General features: G+C 40.9%; 2 protein-coding genes across 2 annotated transcripts in view; one reads left to right on the top strand and one right to left on the bottom strand.

Moving 5' to 3' along the window:
* The window catches only part of marchf1 (E3 ubiquitin-protein ligase MARCHF1), a 97,789-nt gene extending 94,991 nt beyond the window's left edge, over nt 1-2,798 (top strand). Inside the window, exon 6 of the mRNA XM_007899178.2 lies at nt 105-2,798. Within this exon, the coding sequence (XP_007897369.1) occupies nt 105-409 (305 nt within the window). The 3' untranslated portion in view covers nt 410-2,798. The remainder of the gene's footprint in view (nt 1-104) is intronic.
* A 9,359-nt stretch (nt 2,799-12,157) lies between these two features.
* On the bottom strand, nt 12,158-21,025 carry tma16 (translation machinery associated 16 homolog; the record flags this gene model as incomplete). Its single annotated transcript, NM_001292715.1, is given in 6 exon segments — nt 12,158-12,560; nt 13,108-13,150; nt 14,584-14,734; nt 15,212-15,223; nt 20,995-21,008; nt 21,010-21,025. Coding segments are annotated over 6 exon segments (408 nt in total), but the record flags the coding sequence as incomplete, so codon positions are not given.
* Nucleotides 21,026-27,760: the final 6,735 nt, after the last annotated feature.

Below are 27,760 nucleotides of genomic sequence, written 5' to 3'. Positions count from 1 at the left end.
AAGGCGCTATATCAAATACAAGGATGATTATTATTATTATTAAGAGAATGGAAAGGTGACTGCAATGAAATGAATAACCAGGAGTAACTTTTGAATTTTAACAGGTGTCCTCGAGTGGCCCTTCTGGACAAAGCTGGTGGTGGTAGCCATTGGATTCACAGGAGGTCTCGTGTTCATGTACGTCCAGTGTAAAGTCTACATTCAACTGTGGCGAAGGCTAAAGGCATATAACAGGGTGATCTTTGTACAGAACTGCCCAGACACTGGCAAGAAGATTGACAGGAACACTTCAACCTGTCAATACTCAGAAAACAGAGACTGCGTAGCTGTGCCTGTGTCACAGACAGAAACAACCTTACAAAGGGCTCCCCAGATGGAAGTGGCAGTGCCTGAGGTGGCACCCGTCTGAGGCTCTGTCTCTGCTACCGCACACATTCTTGTGGATCACTTCCTTTCCAAAGTATAGGAAACAGCCGGAAAAACTAGTTACACAGACCTTTTTGGAATCCTGCAAGAAATATGGATCAAAAGTGCACCTGAACAGCAGAACAACCTGTAGCTGTGGAATCAAAGTAGTGGCATATCAAAGTGGTGTGGGACATGGTACACGTGGTGCAGGCAGCACTGCAATGATAGCGTGCAATGTCATTGTTAGGAATTTGTAGCATTTTTTAATTTTTCTGCTTTTATGATAAAATGTTTTGCTATAGTGAGGGCCTGTTTGAAAATGTTAATCTCAGAGAACCAGTCTTGATGGTGTGACAGGTGCTGTTTTACCCTTTGAGATCACTTGTTAGTCTAAGCTAGTCTAAGTTCTGTTTAATGAAGGAGGAATCTGTTCTTGAAAGGGTCGAATGGCACCCCATTGCTGCCAGGAATAATAAAGGGCAGGATTTGCATTTCTCATGGGAGTTTCTGACAAAACAGTTTTCATCTCAGCGTCAAGACCTAATCAACCTTCTAAGATCCAGCTAACTTCCCATCGTCATTATAGCTAGGGTATGTGTTTATTACTTTTTATTTGTTAAAGTGGAGAGTTCTGAACCTGAAGTTGACCACTGTTTCATGCGGATTCTAGGAACATTTGTCAACGAACTAGAATCTATCTGTAGGAAACCCTTTCATCAAACTTAATCTACTGCATGTGTTGAGTACATTAGAATCCATACATAGTTACACTGAAAATCAGCCTTACACATGATTATAGACAAAGGATGTACCGTGTTTTATGCAATGATAAAAATATAAGAACAGGCACCACAGAGAGGCAGGTTTCATCTAGCAGTTAATGTCAGGTAATCATCATGCTAGTGACTGATGTGTTGACAGAAAAACTATTTCTCTTATTGAATAATGTGGCTGCTGCATCCAGCTGACTGTTCGAATGGACCATCAGGAAAGAACCATGAGAAAAAAGGAGAAGGGCTTCATCCCTGCACAGTACTGCACCACAAGGTGCTACTCTGCGGAATTCCCCAGAAAATCCAGCACATACAGAAAAGATTACATTTATTTATTCAACGACTTAACTTGGATAATTTACCAAGGCCTTGTAGAATGGTAACCTTCTTATTGAGTAAACTGCAATTCAGTCACTCACACTTGTCAATCACATTAGCCCTTTCCAAACACGCAGGTTATCCCTGTAAATCCTCCAGTGAGGGCCCTTTTGGGTTGCACTTCAGTCTATTATTGGGCCAGCTAATCCCATAGCTCTACAACCTGAACTGGCTGCCATCAGTTATAAATCTACCACGAGTCTTAGAGTTGGCTTTTGTCTTGCTTTTGTATTATTAATACACTATAACTCGGTTTGATCCGAAACTTTTAAAAATGTCTGGGGATTAGAGGATTATGTTTAATTGAATGTCGGCCCTATCTGGCACAGACAGTGCATTAATTGGAGCATTTATGAATTTGTACCAAAATGTTTCATGACCTTTCAACATATCAAAAAGCACAGGATCAAACTGTATTGCAAACCTGATGAATGGACTTAACAGGAGCAATAAAAGGTTGACTGCTGTTTGTTGTTGCACTACAGAACCATATTCCCACTTCTTAAGAACAACTTTGCTTCAGCCCAAGATTTGATGTGTTGTGTGGAGAAATGACTTGGGTGCAATAATTTAATGAATGTACAACCTACACCCAAGCCCAACAATATCACAACCACAAACTGGAAGAGTTGTAGATATTTTGCTGTCTTTTGTATTGAGATGATAATTCTTCCTCCCATCCCCACCCAAACTAGAAGACATTCGATTTAGAGCATGAAAAAGGGTCACTACTGTGGATGTTTTAAACAACACTCTGCTTTGGCAGAAATTATGGAATTGCCGCATTCCAGGAGGGAATGCTAATATTTAGCATTGAGCTGCAGGTTTGGACAGGAGGATAAAGTGGCTGTGTTTCAATCCTTCTCTCTGTCTGGAGCTAATATCAATCTATGATAGTGCTCAAGAGCAAAGACCCACACATATCAAGCTTGTCAAATATTTTACTATATCAACATTTTCCCATCACAAGTGTGTGATGTGATTCTTTCCCCGCCGCCCTCGCCCCCTCCTCAATTCTACTTCTTCATTCAAAAATTACCACATTGATGAATAAAACCTTTTGAGCCCCACTTGTATATTTCTTAATCAGAAATGACTGTGTAGTTTTTAATTTTGTCCAATTCTTTAGCAAGATGAGTATTATGTCTGTGAAGTAATTGTATATTTAAGATAGGAAATGGATGAAATCCAATGGAATTATTTAAATATTACATGTTTGTGCAATATATTTATAAAATAAAAGAAAAATCATAATCCTGTGAGGTAGTTATTGACTAAAATCACAAGAGAAAAAAATCCACTCTGAAGTCCACATCATATGTCACGCATGCACACATACATATATCATAGCCTGGCTCAGTTGTTTGCATTATCAACTCTGAGTCTTAAGGGTTGTGGGTTCAAACCCTACGTCAGGACTTGGAACTCATATAGTCGAAGCTGACACTCCAGTGCAGTGCTGGCTAACTGCTGCATTATTGGAGGTGCCGTATTTCGGATGAGGTAACGATTCATCTGCCTACTCAGTTGGACGTTAGAGATCCCGTGGCTCTATTAAAAAAGAGAAGTGAGTTTCACCCGGTGTGCTGGCCAACAATGCCCCAAATAAAAGACCTTACTGTGGAAATTAGCCTCCGCATTCACCCACAAAGACACAGTCACTCCATTTTATAGTATATCTAGAAGACATGAAAAGCGTTATATCAAATGCAAGGATTATTATTATATCCTGTGAAGTGCTCTGTGATGTTTTATCATATTATATAATATTAAAGATGAAGGAACAATTCCATTAGATGCAGTTTAAGTTTGATTTGAATGCTAATATTTTGGTGAGCATAAAAGCTAAATTGGAACTTGCATTTTCTATGCATAGTCTAATAGATTTAATAATAATAATCCTTGCATTTGATATAGCACTTTTCACGTCTTCTAGACGTTTCACAGAATATACTTAACAACAATAGCTGCGTGAACATGATTTTATCTCTGTGCACGAAACATTTGGTTTATGGTACAATTCAGTCTTGTAACAAAGGTAACTCAGCAGCTAAAAAAAGGTACAAGGAGCAACAAACAAAACTGTATCATTGTTGTTACTGGCAGGCTTACAAAGAGGATAACACTGAAACACAGTAGTTACGGAAGAAAAAGTTAGGTGACTTAATAAATAAAAGCATGGTTTTACCTTTCCACTATTCAATGACTTAGACAACATTCTTAACCCCAGAGCATATTGTGTGCAATGGAGTATTTCATCATTTTCCAAACACTTTAGATTACAGTCATCTTTTGAGGTTAATTGAACAGATTGAACAAACAGGCAATTTAACATCATATGTTCGGTTAAGAACATTCGTGATTGAACTGAACAATGCAGTTTTGTAAAAAAATTGAAACCTCGAATAGGACTGTCAACCAGTATAGAAAGATCTATACAGTCAGGCCATTAGAAGGTGTTTGTTTCAAACCCCACATCAGAATTGGAGATCATCAGGTCCAGACTGGCTCTCCAGTGCAATACTATATAGGGCATATTTTTGGTAGTCAGGTGTCTGACACACACAGAAATATATTACAATACTAAACCAAACCACTGAAAGTCCACAAATACATAGAAATTGAACACAAAATACTGCAGATGCTGGAAATCTGAAACAAAAGCAGAAGTCGCTGGGAACACTCAGCAGGTCAGGCAGCGTCTATGGAGAAAGGAAAGTGAGTTAATGTTTCGGGTCCACGACCCTTCGTCAGGTTCCATTATTTATTTGTTTAAAGTCAGCCTGACCTGCTGAGCGTTCCCAGCGACTTCTGTTTTTTGTTACATAGAAATTGATCTTTGTTGGAATGGACTGTGTACTCTCTCCCTGGAAGGATAACAACAACAACCACAACTTGCATTTATATAGCGCCCTTAATGCAGGGTAGAGGGGTAGAGTCCCAGAGTCCTTAATAGTGGTGGAGCCCGACACTGAGCCATGCGGTGGGGAGATGACCATAGCCACAGTCGAATAGGAAGGTCTTGAGGCGCACCTTGATAATGGAGAAGGTACAAGATGGTCTATTGAAATCCCAATGTTTGATGAAGGGGCAAACCTTCAGAGATGCCACATCGTAATATTGCTGCTGACCCCATATTTATTCGTTTAAAGTATTACTTTCACCCCAGCTTTAAGTCTAAGCATTTAAACTGTGAGCCCAATTCAGAAGTGAAGGATACATCAACTGGTCATTCTCTACTGATGCTCTACAAAAGCCTGATTTACATCAATGAGTTAATTTGCTCCTCAACAATTGGCAGTTGGCTTGGCAATTGGCCATTACAGTTAATTAACATGGTTTGCATGATCTCAGATACAAAGTTAATAGATTTTCTGACCAGCGGTGAATTAGCAGATTGTAGTTAATTTTCCAAAATTTGACACAATCATAGCTTAAGACAATGCTCTTAAGGACAAAACATGAGTAAGTTCAGGCCTCTGATTCACTCTCCCACCAAATTCAGCATTAACAGTAAGCGGTTTTACTAAACATCACACATTTATGATTCATTGTTCAGGTTGTATGATGCAGTGGCAAAGAGACTCATTAAACATACTAAAATCTGACTTTTCGTTTTGGTCAGCCAGGATCTGACACATGCGGAAACCCATGCTTAAGAGTATCCAAACTGAGCTTGAGTGTTTCCTGCATCCCACCTACACATGGATATTCCTGCGATGTTTATTGAAATGGTATGCACATTCTCTCCCTGATGGACACATCCTGCTTACCTAATTCCGTAAAGTATAAGTATAAAAGTAATGATATTTTTGAAATCAATGATCTGTATCAAATAGTGATAGTATAGGGTCATTTTGCTTCTTACTAAAATCATTCACATTAAATCTCTAGCTTTGTGTCCGCACTCAGCATGGGCAAATTTCCAAATCAGGCAGTCATGAGAGCATTTCAATAAAAAGCCATCAAAAAGTCATCAATAAAACTTTTAACAACTAAAATTCAAAATCGGACGACATAAATGGGGTTGAACCAGAACAAAATTAAATACAACAAACAAATTGGCCTTTATACCATGATTAAGTTACAAAGTTTCAGTTTCTCTAGTTGGTTAATTCACAAGGGTATGTTTGCTTGCACTTTAATTCAAACAATGTTGACAAAATCAGAAAAAAAACATTCCTTCAAGGAAAGCAAGGCTTCTAAGCTAGAGAGTTCAGCATTCTTTACCATCATAGCTACAAGGCTGTTTCACAGCATCCTGATTATCTCCGGCCACTCACACAGTCCAATAAAAACAATCCAAATTTTGTATCAACGAAAACTATATGCCACTGCCATTGCAACTTGGCTATACAGGGTACACATTGATATAATTTATATCAGTATAGTTTAGCACAAACAGGACATTACTGTATCACATTTCTTTCTGTCACACCGTCAAAACAACTATTTGTTAAGAAGTACATTTTTAGCAAATCACTGAAACAAGCCATTCTGGCCTCTCCAGACTGAAGTGCTCTTTCAATAATAGATTGTGACAATGAATTTAGAATAAGGGATATTATACTTAAAGACATGTTCTTTCATTGGTTTGTGTGGTGGTTTACAAACAGAACCAAAGCCATGAATAGACCATTCCATAAACATGCTGTGAATTGATCATAAGGTCTGTCTATACTAAGTCTATGTGTAGATGTATCCAATGCAACACTAACTTTTGTGATGCGTTACTTTTTTTTAGTACAGTTGAATCAGTGATATCATTGTGAGGTCAATCTGGTCATTCCTCATAAAATTTCGAGGGTCATTCTTGTCTGTTCCAGATGCTCTTTAATCCATTTCTAATTAATTATTCATGTTGCAAATGGTGTCATGAACAAGTGAGAAGGACCAATCATTTGATTCACAATTCACTGTGCCATCTCTTCAGCCTAAGGGTATCACTGGAATAGCTGATGAGGAAACTGAGGCTTAAGACGACAGCGTCTGGGTTCATGAACACACACTCATATATACAGGATTGGACATCCACTTGGATTGGTATTCAAAGAACTAAGCAAACTCCAAATGCCAACTGGGGGAGTTATCATGTAATGGATAAGGGATGTGATTCCGAGATGTGGACACAAGGATGGTATGAGGAATGCTCTCACACATTTCATGCTAAGTTATGTTGCTCACCAGAGGGAGTTTATGGCATCTACTACCCACAAAGTAAGGACTAGGTTTTCCAATGGCATCAAATGACCAGCTAGTGACTATCCTCTGTGGGGGAAATAAGAAGGATCTCTGGAGTTGAGCTCACTCCAAGGAAATGTGCTTGGCAAAAGAATGGTGGAATCAGGTCAGCCTCCATGATGCTCTCTGTAGTCTGGCTCCTGAGATAGGCATGTCTGAAGTACTCCAAGCCACCAATGATGACCGACCGCCAGCCACAGGACTTTGAGGTGACAAGCAGCAGGAAGCTTGCCAGACAGTACTCACATCGGCATGTTGTGCATTTATAAAATGGTCAAACTTCAGAAGCAGCCCCGATACACACTCTGGAGACCCCGCACTTCGGCTCACACTAACCCATAAAATAAATCAAACCACCTTACAATATATGCTGTGAAGCACTTTGAGACATCTCGACAACATAAGGTACTACATCAAATGCACCAAAATAATATTTTATTATTATAAATATTCTTATTATAATTTATGCCTAATACTTTCTGGAATTAGGCAGGCAGGCTGCATCTCTTTGGGGGGAGAGTGTACATTTTATTCCAGACACAGTGATATTTTGATGTATTGGTGGCATGCGGATCTGTATTGGTTTGAATACTGATAGGTTTTTGGGTGTCAGACATCTGGCTGACCAAAATAAATTCTTGGATTTGATATAGTGCCTTATCACATCATCAAAACATCTCAAAAATCCTTCACAAGAGTCACTGTAAAATGTAGTGACTATTTACAATAATCCTTACATTTGGTATAGTAGCTTTCATGTCAGGAGGACATCCCAAAGCACTTCATAGGATTTTATTGTGAAGTGGAATAACTATATTTATAGGCAAACGTCCATTTGTAGACTAACGCAGCAACTGATTTTCCTGTTCCGGTGGACGTTAAATGTAGCATGGCACTTTGAAAAGAGAAATGAGTTTCTCCCAATGTCCTGCCCAACAATCCCCTAAATAAAATTAGTCACTCACTCCATGGCTGTTTGTGGGACAAGGTTGCTTGCAAATTGGCTGCCATGTTCGTTGACAAAAATACGCTATTTTGTGCAGCATATACCAGTCACATCATTTTGTGAAGCCACATAAGGCACTGTATCAAATGCAAGCATTGTTATTATTAAGAGGTAAATACTCTATTTTATCTGGAAGATTCGTGGATAGAATACTGGGAGAAATTCCCTTTTTTTGACTTCTGCCACAGGATCTTTACCACCACCTAGACAGGCAGACATTGTTTTAACATCTCATTCAAAGGATTTTTGAAGCCTCCAACAATGAAGCACATCCTCAGTCCTGCACTGGGGTTAACCTAGTCAATGAGCTCAAATGGCTTGAACCCACAATTTTCTGACAGAGGCAAGTATGTTAACATGTTAAGTCTCTGTGGTTTGTAACCAATTTCTCCACTGAAGTTTTCTGATTAGTTTTATTGCCAGATGCAACTTCAGAATAGATGGGGAATCAGATCTGAGGAATTGTTGCTCGTGGCTGTTCTTTACGTCTGCGTAGCTTATTGTTGCTCACAGGAGAGTAAAAACAGGGGCAGCCTTAGATATATAGGCTTTTGTAAGAAAGTAGTAATGTTTTCTTATTCTTCTTTCAATATGTAGACAAATTTACAAATGAACAGCCAGTTCTCAGTCTAGATATCTAAGCTGTTTTCAAAAATAGCAATCCAAAATGGCAAGTGTTTCACAGGAAACCTGCAGCTAATGCCTTGTAATGCTTCATGGAACATTAATCTTGCTAACAATCCTATTCTTCGCATAGGCACAAATCTTAGTTATATTTTTACCCACCCAACAAACTATTATAATCTTTGTGTCAAGATTGTTGGGCGATTAAACTTTGACCTTTTTGACCAGCCTCTTAACACACCATTTTACCTGCATATGCTGCCTTTCAATTTCAGCAGTCGTTAAGGTTCTGAACTGGATTAGTTCCCAGCCAGACTACTGGAGGGAATGGTTGTACTCTTGCAATACATACTCTGACAACAGTACACCCAAGAGAAATACTTGGTCTGAATTATCCTGTCCCATACATCACTTGTAAAGCTGATGTCAGTTAAATACATTAATCTGCTTGGATTGGAGTACATTGGTAAAATGATGAAAAAAGCTTTCTGACACACAATATTTTTGTCTAGACTCTTGTGTAACTGATGAGGTCTATTCACAACCTCACCCCAACAATCTCACAAAGAACAACTGATAAGACAACATAGTCAACAGTAAATAACAGAACTCCTTCTGGAACCCTTCAGACTTATTTTGTCTGTATAAAAACTATGGTCTATAGTTAATCACTGGAGCAAATTCTCTAATCCAACCTCATTCAAGTAGCAGGAATAGTTTACATCGTCCTGTATACTCCCAACTGAAAGCTAAAATTTAGTACCATTCTCCTTTAGAGTACGCAAAGAGTTGTATTAAGTGAATGTCACCTACAAAAATTGGGGATTTTTTTTGAAGGGACAGAAATAAGCTGTCAAGAACTGTCACTTTACAATAAACCTTCCATTCATCCAGGAGACAGTTGAGCAATGCTCATTCTACACCATTTTCAATCATGTGAATTTATCATTGCTACCACCAGTCCCCCTCAAGTCACTTATTCAATAATATGGCTCAAGTGTTGCACCTTGAATCTGAGTGTGAAAAATTACAACTGAGCTTTGCAAGCACCTTCGCAACAAAGCTTCAATGATAACACATGCAGTACAGCAACTCATGAGAAAGCTGTAAACTACATCTGCAGGATATCGAAAACACAACAGTACTGTTAAAGAGCTCTACAAGGAGACACCTGCAGCTAGCTGTACATCTAACTGGAATTACCAGTTAGCAGAGATCTAGACCAGGCAAAATAAGATGCTCTGCAGGTTAAAGGCGAGTTCACATGTAAATTTGTCCTACAATCTACACCAATCTACATCAAAATGAATTTGTGGATTCCTACTAGGATTTCCACAGCCATGGTCTAGAACACAATACTGTCCATCTTCCCGGCTGAACTTAAAAAAAAGAACCGCCATAAGGTTGTGTTGTGTGGAAAAGGGAGGCATCACTAAATCAGTAAAAGGAGCTGGAAGCTGAAGCTGGGATATTGTCTAGACAGTCTTTACTGAGTTCCAAGCAACATCAAGCTCATCTTGAAGCTCACTAACAATTACTCGATGGTGCTACAAGAGATTTCATTTCTCAATCATGTCAGCTTGCCTGCCTGATCTACTCAACTCTGCTTTGGCATACACAAAATATTTAAAAGGCATTTTAATTTCTGGCCATTACAGCATTGAAACAATTAAAGGCTTGAACATCTGTCACTCTTTTAAACACTCATACAATTAGCTATTTTACAGACATCAGTTTGACAAGCAGTCCAGCTTGTAAAATAGGAACAGTAGTTTAAAATGTGTCTTGCTATTTGGAAAGGTCTGTACAACTTAACTTATTTTGTTAATGTTAGTTTCAATTGGACTATATTAATCCCTCAGGTCAGCATGAATAATGAGTATCTGGGAAAAAAAGTAATTCTTGTCCCAAGCACACGTTCAAAAAAGATACTTTATTCAGAAGCAGTAAAACTTAATTTTACATTCCCAGTATTATGTCTCCTGACTGCTTCTGGCAATTCCTGCTGAAAAGTGGCCACGTATGAAATTTAATCAGTCAGGATTGGGCTTGGCTGTGATGTCCTAATGCCTGAATTTTGCAAATGCTCACTGTCCAGTTGCATACATTATCTTGCAAAGGTTACTTGAATAAAGTATTGTCCTAGAAGCTAACTGGTACTTATAGACCCTACCCAAGCACAGATTAGTATATTTAAGCAAGAAAATTGAGGGGGAAAGAGCAAGATTAAAACAAACATTGGTGTTTAGTTCTTTTGACAAATCAGAACAGTTAGCTACAAGTCTGACATATATGGCTCCTCTGCTTCTCTAGCTCATAAAGCACTTGGATGTATTCTGAACATGTAGCAAGAAACTTCCATCTCAATTCGCGAGAAGAAAGATTGGTTTGATGTCTATCCTATGATCTGATCACTCATTCTCAATTGTAAGCCTAAAATTTGAAGCCTCCATGCACACACAATAAATGTTCCAAGAAAATGTAAACTGGAAAATATATCCATTTGCTCCTGGCTCCAGAACTGTAACTGAGAATAGTCAGAAAACTTTTTATCCTGAAGAGCTTGATATTTGGCCAGTGATATTCAGCATTTACATTGTAGAAGTTGATAAGCTCTGCCCCACCGTTGAAATATATAATAGTCCTTTTCATAAGGTGCATTTGCTATAGCACCTTATCACATCGTTGAGAAATCTCACAACCCTTGACAGAATAAATTGTAAAGTGGATCGACTTTGTGGGCTAAATTTGTACATCCCAGGCCAAATCAGAGCTAATGCTCTAGGAAAGGAAAGCAGGTTCACAACATTTGTCCTGTTGAAATCTCAAAGTTGATGTTTTTACTGGCATAGTTTCACTAGGTTTTGTACCACAAGCAGTGCAGAGGAGGATACCAATCAACACATGCAAGTGATCTCATACAGAAACCAAAATAGTAAAGTGGATCAAGAGATCCATCAAATAAAGCAGAACAATATTGTATTTATGATTAATATTGAATACTCCCAAACTCCCATTTCCCAGTAGGAACTAAGGCATGGGCAAGCTTAGAATATGTGAGAGGTTGCAGACTGCATTGTACTATCCACACCATATTAAGGCTAGGAATAGCAAGTTAATATATTCTGGTATGTAATAATAATCCTTGCATTTGATATAGCGCTTTTCACGTCGGGAGGACGTCCCAAAGTGCTTCACAGAATATAAAGTGAATTGACTGTATATTTGTGGGCGAACGCGGCAGCCAATTGCGCACAGCAATGTCCCACAAACAGTCGTAGATTGAAAATGACCAATTTATTATTGTTTTGTTTTGGAGGGATTATTATTAGGAGTGTGGAGTAAGGAAACTTGCCCAAGGTTTCGCCCTGTCTGGAATTGAACTCAGGTCTCTCGCTTGCAAAGCGAGTGCTCTAACCACTGAGCTACAGGACTTATACAAGATGTTGATCTGGCTCTCCTGGAGGCAATTATTTGTTGCCATGACAAAGGGAATATAGGATTATAGCCTACCACTGTTCCATCACGGATGTCAATTTCCAGCTGTTATCCTGCACTTCATTCAATATTTCTACCAACTTCAATATCATTTTTTAAAAAATGACAAATTAACATAGTATATCTCCAGAATACAACTAGTTTTAGGGAAAAACATGTTATAAACATTCAACAGAATTAACATTGGAGAGGGAAGAAATAACAAAAACTACATCAGAAGATATTTTATGCATAAATTTATTAGTATTTCAAATATTTCAAACTTTATTGGCAATAAATAGATTTTCTTTGCAAATATGAGCACTTCTGGATACCTTACAAAAGGTTAGGTTCATTTATGCAGGAGCAAAATATCTCAAAAATATATTTTCACCATTGGTCATCTCAAGCGTTTGAATGCATTGCATCAGGTTCAATTTAAATGGCTTCTTGCAAGGAAATTTTGGGGTATTTCATAATTCTATTCATCCTCCTTTACTACAGACTGCTTGTCCTCAACGTCCTCATCCTCCTCCTGTACGCTTTCTGTCACGTCAGCATTTTGGCTTTCTTTCTGTATACAAGTTGAATCCTTTAAAGATATTTTTTTCATTTTCAAATTGGGAAGTTTTTTCAGATTTCCATCCCATTCTCTGAAGCAGAACAGAACAAAAGTGAGAAAAACAATCAAAATGGAACAATTGAGTTTTGATAATACATTGCGTTTGCTGTGGATTCTGTTCCTATGACTTGTGTGAATATCAAGCATTGAATAGTTAGTTGAAAGGACACAACTAGCGAAGGATGGATTCAGATTCAGGTCCCCAAAATAATGCCCACTTTTTCTATACCCTTTTCACTGTAAAAATAGCTGATGCAGTGCCTTGGGACATCCTCCCGACATGAAAGGCTCTATACAAATATAATTTTGTTGTTGTTGTTGGTTGATTCATTTAACTAAATTTACAAATTTGTCCCTGAAATTTATGCAAAGTTACAGCAAATACAATAACACCAACTATCTATGTATATATTTAGTATAGACAAGCCATCTAGATAGTAATATATTGCAGCACTTTGAGACGTCTCAAAGACGTGATAAGGCGCTATATCAAATGTAAAGATTATTATTATTATCCTCACAAATTATTTAATAAACTGGGGAGTGCAGAATAGAACATGACAAGCACATGAACATACCTAAAGATTTTCAGGTTCTTTGGATTGATGATATCTGGAATCTCTGCAGAAAGAAAAATAACAATCTGAACAAAATAATTAATATGCTTTCTGAAACAAAAAGGTCATTTTCTAATGCTCAGCATGATAGTAGTTGATTAAAATATATTTTTCTAAGACAAATGGCTTGTCCCTAATCTGTGTTCTCGTTGGTAATTACACAAAGTTACCCTTAATAGGGCACAAAATGTTTTGGACTTTTGAATTGTCAGAGATGCTGTCCTTCGGATGAGATAATATGTTAAACCAAGGTCACATCTGCCTGTTCAGATTGACATTAAAGATCCCAAGGCACTACTCAAAAAGAGAAGTATCTCCTGGCATCTTGGCCAACAATCCTCCAGTTATAGCTGCTTCATTGCTGCTCGTCACATTGGTATGTGCAAATTGACTGTCATGTTTACGTTATATCCCTTGAAATGCAGCAACACAGACAACGTGATAAAGCACTATATTTAAATGCAAGGATTATATTATTAAGCAAGTATCTTAGCATGAATGATGCCTCACCATCGTCATCTTGCCCATGCCCATAAAGCTAACATTCTCTGAATACTCAATGTCCTATTGAAGGGTGCTCAGTCTGTTCACACCATTCGAAACGCTGGCTCATCAGCGATCTATACAAGGTGTGAACAACAGTCAGTAAATTGAATTTAAATAAAAAGTAATTATCGGTGTATTAACAAAAACTCTAGCCAGGTTTCAGAAGCCATGATTAATATTATGGCTAATTAGAATTGAATTTCATAGTATTTCAGAATATTCTGCATTTACTGTAAACAAACATGCTGAAGTTAGCACTTCGGAATAAAACGGAGGAGTATTCCCATTCTCACCATTGATTAAAGGACTGCAAATAAACGGATATTTGCATTCTAACATTTAGACCAGCACAAATAATTAATCAGATGCCACAATATAGATACACATCTATAATAATTTCAATTACCCTGAAGGAATGGATCTGAACCTTCAATTTTCTGGTCTGCACAGCTTGATTCTGCACTTTATTATAATGTAGTCCTCTGGGTGAAAAACTTGGGAGGACACATTATTAAAGCAAAAATAATTATTGTTGACAGAAAGGTGTCAGGTCAAAATTTATGTCATTTTTTGAACTCTGTGCATGCACACAAAGTGCAAGCAGAATCACTGACGTCACTTTCTTCACAAAGTGACAGCAGCAGTAACTTAACCTGGAAGCCGGCTTGTCAGCAGTAAAGCCAGATGTATTATGCTTCCAGTTAGCATGGGTCAAAGGATATCAAGCCTATAATCAAGGCAGCACTTGATTCCCCTGAAGCATGTAAATAATCTTTGCATTCTGCTAGAACCAGCTGTGTGGGTGTACTTTTGGTTGAGAGCTGAAAAGGAAAAATGCAAAATGTTTAATTAAACTTTTAAATAAGAACGCTTTATACGAAGTACTCATACCCATTCCATTTTCTTCATATAGAAATCTCTCACGTTCAATTGTGTGTTTGAGAATTGCCTCCCGAGACGCATGCTGTCTTCCTTGCCTGCCTTTGATACTATTCGCTAATTCAATCTGATCCAGCTCAAGATCGAATCTTTGCAAGTACCTGAAGTGGGACAGAAATCAGATTTGCTTAAACAGTACATGAATCAAACTCACATAAATCCCAAATCATTACTTTGCCTTAAATTCCTTTAATATCTTAAAAAGAAAATATACTGCTGATTGTTTAAATTCAAATTTGCCCACAAATATACAATCAATTCACTTTACAGCATATTCTGTGAAGCGCTTTGAGACGTCAAGAAGACGTGAACAACGCTATATTAAATGCAAGGATTATTATTATTATTACTTACTATATTATTATGTTATTATTTTATATATAAAACAAAAGGTTAAAAAAGCCAAAGATCTGAGCACCTATTTCAGTACACAAGCAGTCTAAAACATTGCATCCAACACAAACCTAAACTTTTGTTTAAAACTTCTAGTGTAGCAGGTTTCTAAACTCAAATTGAAAACTAACTGCACATTTTGGTTTGTCTTCCTCTTACAGTCCAGGGCAAGAGCCATCTATAAATTCAGTTTACTGTAAGATATCCCTCTTTTAAAAGAAAATGGATAGAGGGTGGTCACATTTCTTATCCTGCCCCCAGCTCCAGCCACGTGGATTTAAACATTTCCTTAGCAGATAAATTGTTAATAAGCTTATATTTGTCAACCTAATTAGCTTGACTCTGACCTGAGTCTGTAGCTTAGGTAAACACTTGCAAGCGAAGAACTGTTCAATTCCTGTTAGGAAGTTGTACCTATAGAACTAGTTGTTCAAGGAAATATCATTAATCTTCTGAAAACCCTGACATTGCTTCTGACACTTCTCGCCACTCAACTTGGCCTGTGTAACCGGGGCTCAAACAACAGGCCCGGTTGTGGGGAGGAGGTGAAAGGTTCCGCCTCTCATTTATTGACTAAACTCCTTCCCCCCCCCCACCCCCACCCCACCCCCTCCCCCACCCCCCCCCCCCCCCCACCCCACCCCCTCCCCCACCCCCTCCCCACCCCCCACCCCCCCACCCCCTCCCCCACCCCACCCCCACCCCCACCCCCTCCCCCCCCCCCACCCCCACCCCCTCCCCACCCCCCCCCCTCCCCCACCCCCTCCCCCCACCCCCTCCGCCTCAAAATAAACAGTCAATTAAGAACCATGTTGTTTCCCGGTAAAACTGCCCACGGGGTGTGTTCATGAACCGGACCGCGCAGCTGACCCGTCCGCCCCTGGGATTTAGCAACACCACAGCTTGCGTTTGTACCGCGCCCTTCGCGCCCTTCGCGCCCCCTGGAGTTGGACGCGTGCAAACCCGCGCAGTCGCAGGTGGGCCGGCGGCGGCAACAACAACGACGACGACGAACGACAACCGTGACGACAACCCCCAGCTGCGTGACTCGCTGACGTCTTGTCTCACCCGCCGAAAACCCATTGAAGTCGCCTCACCTCCCCGCCAACCTAACCCGCTCGGCCAGGGGGCCGCGGGGCGGGTGGGGTTTTGGGGGGGGGTCATGGTGGATACCTCACCGCAGCCAACACAGGTCCACACCAGCCGCCGTCCAGCCACTGACACGTCCGCGCGCTAAGTTTGGTGGCTGGGGGGTCGCTGCCGGTTTTCCCGGTGGCCTTCAGTAGCGGAGCCCAGCGCCGAGCTGGAGGAAGAGGGAGGTGACCATAGGAATGGTCGAAGAGGAAGCTCTTCGGGCGTGATCTGAAAATGAGGGGTACACGGCGGAGCGACCGAGGGAGAGAGTTCCCATGTTTAGGGGCGTAGTGGCTGAAAGCATGGCCGCCAATGTTGGAACGAAGGGGACGAGGAATATCAACAACAACAACTTGCATTTATATCGCGCGCTTTATGCCGAACGGAGTCTGGGAGCACAGGAGGCAGGAGCCAGCCGAGCGGAGATGGCGGGTGGTGAAGTGGGAAGTAAGCAGATCGGAGAGGTAGAGAGATGCCAGGACATGAAGGGATTGGTAGATGAGTGTTTGGATCTTGAATTTGTTTTGTTCTGTGATACGGAGCCAGTGGTGACGACTGGAATAATGAGCCACAGGAGAGGAGACGTTGATGGGAGCCAAGGAGTATGGTTTCTATCTTGTCGACCTTCAGCTGCAGAAAGTTGGCCCTCATCCCGGCCTTGATGTCTGACAAGCAAGAGATAGAACATTGATGGACCTGGAGTTGCAGCTGGAGGAGAAGTCGATTTGTGTGTCATCTGCATACATGTGGAAGTTAACTCCATATTTGCAGACGACATCACCGAGAAGAAGCACGAAAATGGCGAAAAGTAGGGGGCCAAGATTGGACCTTTGGATTACTCTGCAGGGGGTGGGAGGAAATCATTTGCAGAGACAAGGTGATGGCAGTTGGTTAAGTAGGACACCAACCAGGAGAGTGCGGTCCCACTAAGGTGGATGATGGAGGAGGGGCGATTGAAGAGAATGGCATAATTGTATGATCGCCATTAAATTGTATTTAAATTTAATTTGACAGCCTTTCACATTTTCCAAACCAATATAAAAGGTAATATAAAGTGATGCTCTTGGTCTGGAATTGTTTGCTAATGTCTTCACCCTCATCTATAAATCTCTTCATACCCTAGCACCTCCCTATCTCTGTGATACTCCTCTTTACCTCTGCTCGACCCTCCATTCGACTAACTCTGGACTGCTGTGCTACCATTAGTGGCCCAGCCTCCAGTTACTACATTCATAATCTCTGGCTCAGCTCTATATGTCTATCACACTGGCTCAGCTTTATATGTCTTTAACCCTATCTAAAAACCTATCTCTTCAACTACTCCTATGGCCATTCTCCCCTATCGTTTAGCAGCTAACCTGTGACGATCCTTCTTGGGGGGAGGAAGTACGCGGGGTCTCCTTGGAGCTGTACTGGCACCAAGGTGACATGCCTGGCAATGGAATGTCGGAATCGAGCCAGCAGTCTGTGATGGTCTCGGATGGTTCCTGAGCAGGTCAGGAGTAATCCAGGGCACTGCTGAGGACACCACAGGCAGCCTGGCTGATCAGCAGGACTTGGGAGGGCACAACTAGTCACTTGAGAGCAGGGAGTCATCACACTCAGCTCCTGTTAACCCTGTAAGCCAAAGCCCTAACGGGTAGGGTGGACAAGCAATGGGAAAGTTTGCCAGACAGCAATATCAATGGCAAGCTATGCCGTTTTAGCTGGTTAGACTTCAGCAGTAACCCAATGCACGCTCTGGTCCCCAAGCCTTGGCTCTTGCCATCCTGCGTCTAATACTCTCCGGAATTAGGTAAGCAGGACATGTCCCTCCGGGGAGAGAGTGCCCATTTCTCAATGTCATAAAGTTCAGACAAGTTAGAATACCAATTCCTCCCTTCTTATGTCTATTTTTGATGTGATAAATTTGGAAAATAATAATGATAATCCTTGCATTTGATATTCTCCTAATTTACCGCGCCCCCAAAATCCTTCCCCACCTTCATCTCTGACATCTCCACCCTTCTAGCTTCCTTCTGCCTCTGCTCCAACCGCCTCATCATCTTAGGCGACTTCAACCTCCACTTCACCCCCCACTTGCTCCACCTTCTCAGACTTCTCCTCTCTCTTCTCTCAACCTCTCCCTCCACACGCACTCTGCTACCCACGTTCATGGCCACCCGCTCAACCTGGTGATCACCCGGGGCCTCAGCATCTCGGTTGTCACCATCACCGACAAGGCCATCTCTGACCACCATTTCATCTTCCTCAACTCCTATATCCCTCTCCCCACTGCCTCCAAACCTACCACTATCTTCTACCACCTGTGGAAAAAGATCTCCCCGCTATCCCTCTCTGCTACTACTCCTCCCCTTCTGATCCACCTCCCACACCAACTCATCCTCTGCGTTTACTCTCCTCCACAGCACCCTATTTACGACACTTGACACCCTTGCCCCCTCAACTTCCGAACTGCCTCCTATTCCCGATCCTCACCCTGGTTCACCAGCCATCTCCGCTCGCTCAAGGGACAGTTGTGGGCTGCCAAATGCACTCAACTCAAATCCAGCCTTACGGTCCACCAGCACATCTGGCTGGACCACATCAAAACCTACCGCTCTGCTCTCACCTCGGCCAAATCGTCCTTCTACTCCAGGTTAATCCTGGAGGCGAAGGGTAACCCCAGGCTCCTGTTCTCCACCACCAACCAGCTCCTCCGCCCTCCTTGCCATGCCTCGCAGATTCTTTTCTCCGACTCCCACTGGTCGGAAATGCTGGACTTCCTCGAGTCCAAAATCGAGGGAATCCGCTCAGCTGCCACTGCGCTCCCAACTTCCATCCCCTCCCTACCAACCCCCACACTCCGACAGCTACCCATCCATCCTTCCACACCTTTGAACCTGTCACTCCCTCCTCTGTCATCATCACCATATCCTCCATGAAGCTTACCATCTGCTCCCTGGACCCCATCCCCACCCCTCTCCTTAAATCCCAGCTCCACTTCCTTGCCCCACTACTCGCCGACATCATCAATTCTCCTTGTCATTTGGCACTGTTCCTACCCCCCTCAAAAGCCACTATCATCCCCACCCTGAAGAAACCTTCCTTTGACAGCTACGGTCCCATCTCTCACCTCCCTTTTCTGTCTAAGGTCCTTGAGAGAGCCGTTGCCTCACAGCTTCGCCCTTTCCTCTCCTCTCCTCTCACTCCCTCAATGAGCCCCTCCAATCGGTTTCTGTGCTGCCCATGTGTGATCAGGGCTCCCTCTGACTCCTTGTCCTCCTTGACCTTTCTGCCGCCTTTGCTACTGTGGACCACTCAAGCCTCTTCTACTGCCTCTCCTCCCACCTCAAACGTCAAGATTCTGTCCTTGACTGGTTCAGGTCCTACCTTTCACACCGCCTCCACTTTGTCTCAGCAAATGGCTTCTCCAGCCCCCACACTGTCTCATGCAGCATTCCTCAGGGCTCTGTCCTCGGTCCCCTCCTCTTCACCCTCTACATGCTCCCCTTGGTGACATCATCCGCAGACATGGGATAAGTTTCTACATGTATGCGGATGACACCCAACTCTATCTCTCTGCCTCCACCCTCAACTCCAGGACTACTGGCGTCCTGATTGACTGCCTGTCTGACATCAAGTCCTGGACGAGGGACAACTTTCTCCAACTCAACATCAGCAAAACCGAGGCCCTCCTGATTGGCTCACTCCAGCGCCTCCGCATCTCGGGCGCTGGCAGCATCAGCCTCCACGGCTGCACACTCACTCTCACTAAGCCAGTCAGCTCCCCATCCCCCAGATGATCGAATTCAAGATCCTCGTACTCACTTTCAAGGCCATCCATGGCCTTGCCCTCTCCTACTTCTCTGACCTGCTGATTCCCTACCATTCTGCCCGCTTCCTCCATTCAGCGGGCTCTGGCCTGCTCCATGTCTCCTGCCCGACCCACCCTACCATCGGTAGCCGGGCTTTTAGCCTCTCTGCCCCCACACTCTGGAACTCCATCCCACAGTCCCTTCGCCTCGCTTCCTCCCTTGCCTCTTTCAAGGCCGGTCTCAAGACCCTCCTCTTCGATCGTGCCTTCAGTCGCCCTCCTACCGCTCTGCCTTCCCTCACCCCTGCCCCACCCCTTACCCCATGCTCGGGTCCTGATCCCTGACTGTCCAGCGCCTTGGGACGTCCTCCCGACATGAAAGACGCTCTATAAATGTAATTTTGTTGTTGTTGTAGTGCCTTATCACGTCATTCAGGCGGCTCAAAGCACTTCACAGAATTTACTATAACCTCAAATAAACAAGTGTTTAAGTGATTCAGATTAATAAATTTATTATCAGCCACTCAAATGAAGTGTCCTGATCAATGTCAGAAAAGGGTGTGAAAGGTAGAATCTGTCACACTGGAATAAGAGCGGTGGTCCTGAAAATGCACCTCCTCGTGAGTCTTCTCCCTACTCCACTCACTCTGTTGATTGTGATAGATTCTTAGTTCAGCCGCAGCGCACACTGTCTATGTATTCTCACACTGTAATACACAGTAATGTTTCAACAGCCCACTCACCACTCTGGCATTCACCTGAACCTCTTTACTGCTGAGGAATTGTCTAAGGCTTTCAGTGTTGTTCTTCTGGAACTTTTGTTGCCATGGGCGACAGATGTCTGACATTATTTCTAGTGAAATATAACTGTTGTTTGTCACTTAGTTGGTTCTGTGGAGCTACGTAAATCGTGACTAAATTGGAACTGCAGTACTGTATATTCTGTTATCCCTGTTTGATTTGTCTGGGTTTAGAAATAAGATCTACATTTGTTTGCTCATACAATTCGCACTTAATAGAACCATAGAAGTTTACACCACAAATCAAGGCAACTATTTGACCAATTGTGTGTGTCTGTGCTGGATCCTTGAAAGAGCAATCCACTCAGTCCCATGTTCCTGCCCTATCCTTGCTCTCCTGCAAATGACTCCTTTCTGGACATCTATCCGTTCCCTCAAGCAAACCAACATTGATCCTGGTACGACCATCATACCCAGCAGAGTGTTTATTCCATATTCCCAACAAGTCTCCGTGTGTAAAACAAAATTGCCTAATCTTCCCCTTTGGTAATTATCTTAAATCAATGTCCTCCAGTCATTGACCCACTGACCAGCAGAAATAACTTTGCCCGTCGTCGACCATCAGAGCCTCTCACAATTTGACCCCCACTCCCCCCCACACCCCCTCCCCATTATATATCAGTCTGGGTTATTTAGTAGCACTCTCACTTGAGGATCAGAAAGTTGTGGGTCACAGCCCACTTCAGGGCTTTGTGCTCAGACTGTGGGGAAGCATTGTTGGAGGTGCAGTCCTTCAGATGCGCTGTTGAACCAAGATCCTAACTTACTGCTCGTTCAAATGGACATCAAGAAACCCGTGGAACTATTTGAAAAGGGAAGGGAGTTTTTCCAGATTAATTGTTTATTCAGTTCACAGTTATTTGTGCACCACCCCCTCTAACTATTTTTAAATCCCACTTTAAAATCTATCCCCTCCACCACACCTATGCTCACCTTTCCTCTCCTTTCTCCCTTGCTCAGAATCCAACCTCAGCACTGTGAAGCACTCTGAGTCTTGATCCTGTGCGAAGGCTATATAATGCAAGTTGTTGTTGCCACATTTGTCCACAAATACAACAAAATATTACACCAAGAATAAATGACAAATGAATCATTACTTTGAAAGAAAAGTGTGGGTGATATGATATGTACACAAAGAAAAAGAGGCTACACTGTTCAGTAGAGCTTACAGTGGAAGGTACCACACGCTAATGCTGTTTCACACTGTTCTCTTGAGGAAAGAAAAACTATTTCTGATAATAACTCTTGAATTTGATATAGCGTCTTATCACATTGTTTTGACGTCTCAAAACCCATCACAGTAAAGTAAAGTAAAGTGGATTGATTATGTAGTTTTGTGGGCGAAATCCAGCAGCCAGTTGATAGCAAGGTTTAAAGCATCCACTTCTTCAAAGGCTCTTATATTGATTAACTTTTTGTTCTCTGTAATTCAGTCAATCACTATCTTTATCTGTCTTGCTTATCCAATGTGATTATTTTAAATAACCTAAAAATAATTCTGGAATCCTCTTCATTGGTCATTAGTTATGTAATTAATGGAATCTGCAATTCACTTTGTAAAAATGTGTTTAAAACTCGCAAAATATTACTATAATATCGTGTGATTCTTGACAACCCGCTGGTTCAGGTGATACAGAATTTCCTGGTCAAGTCATCGCTGCAAGGGTTGTTGTCATTAGTTTTGTGGTAAATGCAATAAAATTTCACACTTAACATTTACAACCCAAAAACCTTTCAATCTAACATATGAATGAATTTTTGCATCGGTCTCTCTCGACCATAATCATTATTTCCTTTTGTATATATTTTTAAATATTCTGCCTAACCCCAAACAGATTGGGAGGTGTGCTTGGTGAGGAGCTTCCATAGAATCATATGTCAGATGTGCTGTTCTCCCATCACCACATAGATACCGCCTTCACCTCCAAATCAATACAACACAGGACACTTTGTAAATATTTCTGTATCATTTTTCAGAAACATAAAGATCTTACAGGAGCATTTTGCAAATATGTTCTTTCTGTCTAATACAGTGCTGGCGTGACTTTTGTTATAAAATGAAATAGAACTAATACATACGTAAATCGTATTTTAATTTAATTTATCTTGGACTAAATCTTATTCCGTATGTAAAAGCAATAGAATTTTCCTTCCCATGTTCTTGTCATTGATTTGACAAGCGCCTTCATTCAATTTTCCTATATCCGGATGAAAGTAAGTGAGACAATAGATTTGAACCACCAAAGAAAAAAACGAATGTGTGTTTAGTGTGAAATGAAAAGTATCCCCAACAAAGAGTTGAGATCAGAAAAAAACATAATTACAGATACTATTGGGATGACTAAAAGATTTTCATTTCTCATGTGGTGCTTTTCTGCAAAATTGCCCCCTCAGTCCTTAGAGAGTTTATTATTATGCTGAGACTCTGATGTATATTGCTGTTACACGTAATGAATTTTTCTTGTACATCGATTTATTTTAATGAAATGACAACATAAAAGCAGTGTAAGTTTCATAAACTTAATTTTAGTGTTCTGTTGCAGAGCTTCTCATAATATTGTCACAGTTATTGGTTGATAAGATGTACTGAGGAATAATGATTTTGGATAGCCAATAAAGAAGTAGAGCAATTGCGACTTGGAGGTTTTTGTTTTTGAAGATAAACAGTTTTATTTGGATTTTTTTTCTATCTACAACAGCAACTATCTTCTTTTTTCTTTATATCTATCCATTTGTCTGCTGTCTGTCTGTCTGTCTGTCTATCTTGTCTGTCTGTCTGTCTGTCTGGTGAACAGTTCCATTGGCAATAGCCATTATCTGGGACATCATGGTGTCATGGTCAACAATTCTTCAGATAAATTTGTCATTCACTTCATGGCTGAATCCAGACATTGTTATATGCATATTGACTGCCACATTTGGCTGCAAACACACACTCACTACACACCTGTTAAGCGCTTTGAGACATTTCAACATTATAGTTGCTATATCAAATGCAACAATTATTATTAATGGTAGACAGCAGGGTGTTAGCAGACGATTTTGGCCATAGAAGACAACACAGCCAAGCTTGGTGCTGTCTTTAATCAAGTTTTTGAAGCTCGTTTCCTGGCTTCCCCTACTATTATTCAAATAGGGGAGATAGACCCAAAAATTATAATTGCAGCTCATGCAAGCGTGAAATTCTCAACTTTATCAGGTTACTGAAGGAATCACATCAAGATGTCCATACACATGTGGAAACTTATTTGGCAACAGGCAATCCCTAGAAGTGTGTAAGATATGTGAAAGCTTCTGCTTCATGTTCAGTACCAGTTTTCATCACTACAGAACCACAGTTTCAAAGTGTCATCAATTTCATAATTCTTCTGTCACTAATCCAGCCCATCATTAGAATTATGATTTTTACAAGGTTAAAATGTTCGAACATTTCAGTGAAATGCATAATGACCATACTATAGTAATCCTGTGTCAGTTGCAGACCATTTTTAACAACTTTTGATGGTCTAACCTTTACTTTTTATAGTCCCATACAATACTGTTTTTGTCCTTTGTCATCGCTAGTATCACAGAAGCTATTTGCGATTATTCTGTAAGAACCAAGACCATTATCCTGTTTCAGTTCGCTGCTTGTGGGGCAGTTAATTTCATTACCAGAAGTATAAACCTCTTTGCAGTTTAACAGCAGGGTGAAATAATCCTCATTGATTGATACAAAATAGATCCTTGTAAAAGGAACATGCTTTGTGCCATATTTCTCAAAAGACAAACTGAAAAGGGTGCTGAAATGACTGTGTTACATATTTGTATTTATGATATTTGTATAACAGTTTCATGTATTTATTGAACTATAGTTGAATTTTAGTATCAAGAGTAACATTCAGAAACCACTGAACTGCATGCTAATATCTTTGAAATAGATGCTTTGTCATATTGTGGATTTGGAGCTCAATGAATGCTTACCTGACCTTTGCAGATTTAATATTTCAGGGGTGGAGGAGGAAGGTAATTTAGTCAATTTCATCAGTGAGTGTTGCCGAACGAGGGGTGAATCTGTCTTTGTGATCTTTAAATTGTATTTAAATCCCATACAAAGAAAGGAATAGTAGAAGTAGCAATATGTTTAATGATTTCCCGTCATTTCTAAGCCAACATTCTTATCTAGCTTTTCCACTGCGGGATCTCATTGGTCAGACACATAATGAAAGATCTTTGAGGATGAGGAATGCTGTGAGCATTTCTCATTGTATCATTTAAGGGGATGATAATAATATCATAATCCAAATGTTTTTGTGAAAAACAACAAATTGCAAAAGCCTTTTGAAAGACGCTAATCATGCTGATATTAATGCGTGCTGAGAATTAATCTTCTGTAAGATCTTACAGTAATTTGAAAATTCATTTCCCTACCATGGTTGGCTCCACAATTGTTCTCTCTGGAAGTAAATAATAATAATAATCTTTGCATTTGACATAACATCAAAACGTCTCAAAGTGCTTCACAGCATTTACTGTAATGTGCAGTGACTGTGTATTTTGTAGGTGAATACAGCAGCCAATTTGTGCACAGCAAAGTCACACTGACAGACATGAAATGAATGATCAATTTTATCATTTGATGTTGTTGGTTTCGACACCAAATTAAATTCCCTTTTCTTTTTGGGATCTTTAACATCCAACTGCCTGGGCATACAGGACCTCAGTTTAATGTCTCATCTGAAGTCTAGCATCTATGACGATTTTATGCTTTCCCAGCACTGTATTGGATTGTCAGCCTAGATGCTGAGCTCAAAGTCGTAATATAGGGCTTGAACCCACAAAAATCTTATTGTCACTCAGTTACATCCCTTAAATACCAAATTCATCTGTGTTTATTGGCACAATGTTCTTTCAAATAATCAAAATCTTACTGCCTGCAGAGGTCCCTGTGACTCATAATGTCTCTTTCAGACTGCAAGGGGATTTGAGTTATTCTCATTTAGAAATAACTATTGCCTCTGATTCATTATATAGCATCATATTTTTCTGCTGATTTGGTTGCTGATTCCATCCAAAAGGAATAACCTTCTAGTTATGACTGTATGTTTTGCTACCAGTATTCATGAGCTATGGATTTGTGTTGAAATATGACATGGTGCTCTGTAAATCCAATGCGGATTCGTCCTGGGGCTGAACTGGCTTCTAAGAGACATATGTGGTAAATCCATGCAGGTTTACAGTATATTGATGGTATACTAGACTGCCTGACTCATCAATGAGACTTACAGATATAAACTTTCCCTCAACCATGTAAGCCAAACCATGAAAGGTTGGGTGGCCCAAGCTAGATAAGTATTGTGCTGCATGGTTAATTTAACTGAAAAATCCTCTGACTCAACAACTCGGGCTTTTTTAAGGCAATCACCAGTTAAATATAAACCATTAAATAGTGTTCTGTTATCTTAAGATTATTGTGCAATATTGATTTGGAAAAGCAACAGTAGTACTGCTGACATACAGGGCATAGTGCAGTTATTGCATGTTGGATTCAGCTAAATTCACACTTTGTATGAAAACGTATCTGGCAAAAAATAAATGTTTGACAATAAGAGATGTTTACAAACTTAATCTACTGCTTGCTGGTAGGTCATTAGGAATTTCCAGTCTCCCTAAATTGGTCATCTTTAAAAAGTTTTCAATTGAAACTGGAATAAATATTAATTTCTCAGATGTCAGGATTATGTATTATTAATATTAACACCATACTATTACAATACTATTAAGTAATTTCATTGTCATAAACATTATTATTATGAACATTACAATTCATCCTTCTAGTTTTCCCCAAATTCTGGAACTCATTGCCCCAATCTCTCTGCTTTGTTTCCTCCTTTCCCGTCTTCGGCTGAAAACCTTCCCTTTTAACTGTGCATCGTCACCTTCCTGCTCCCCACCTGCTCGGCGTCAATCTTGACCAGATGCTACCCAGTGTGTAAGGGCATTGTATAAATGCAAATCATTGTTGTTGTTGTGTTTTTTTTGTATAAAGAGGAACACTTTACTTTCCTTAACAACAACAGAATTGTTAACAGTACTTTATTGTCGAACATTTCCATAACAGGATTAAAGCTTTCCAGTGATCCTTTTTGCTTCAGGACAGTTACACTCATTTCTTAATACTCCCCTTTTTGATAATTGCTTTGAAGTGGATGGTAGCGACTAGAATAACTTAGCAAATGCGGAATGCTTGCTACCAACCAAGCCCCCAAAAGATTCCTTTGCTGCAACTTTTCCCTTTATGTAAAAAAACAGGATTTTTTTTTGGTCAGCAATGTGTATGACACTTGCGGAAATCCATGACCGTGCTTAAGAGTATACAAACTAAACTGAGAATTCCCTTCAACTCAACTACACATTGTAAATTCAAGAGACGTTTATTGGAATGGAATGTGCACTCTCTCCCTGGCGGACGCATCCTGCTTATCTAATCCCACAAAGTATTAGACGAAGGTTGGCAAGAGCCAAGGCTTGGTGACCTCAGAGTGTACGCTGGGGGTATTGCTGGAGTCTAACCAGCTAAAACCGCATAGCTTTCCATTGATGGCACTGAATAGCAAGCTTTCCAAACTGCTTGTCCAGTGAGGACCATCCTACTTGTTAGGGCTTTGGCTTGCAGAGTTAACAGGAGCTGAGTGAGATGACTTCCTACCCCAGTAACTGGTCTGCCCATGAGCCAGGCTAGCTGTGCTGTTATCAGCAGTGCGCTGGAATACTGTGGACATGCCTGACTCAGGAACCGGACTATCGAGACCGCCGCAGAGGGCTGGCTCGATTCTGACATTTCGTAGCCAAACATGTCACTTTGGAGCCAGTTCAGCTTTAAGGAGATCCCAAGGAGGACAGTTGGTCTTTTGACATCTGAGCACTCACTAGGTAGATGGTAGGTACAAGGAACTTCCTGCGAGTTTCCCGGTGGGCAACACAGCTCAGCATGAAATGCACGGGAGCATTGCCACCATCTTCCTGT

The sequence above is a fragment of the Callorhinchus milii genome, unplaced genomic scaffold (assembly GCF_018977255.1).
Source record: "Callorhinchus milii isolate IMCB2004 unplaced genomic scaffold, IMCB_Cmil_1.0 Scaffold1, whole genome shotgun sequence".
Lineage (NCBI taxonomy): Eukaryota > Metazoa > Chordata > Chondrichthyes > Chimaeriformes > Callorhinchidae > Callorhinchus > Callorhinchus milii.
This window is presented reverse-complemented; position numbering and strand designations above follow the sequence as displayed.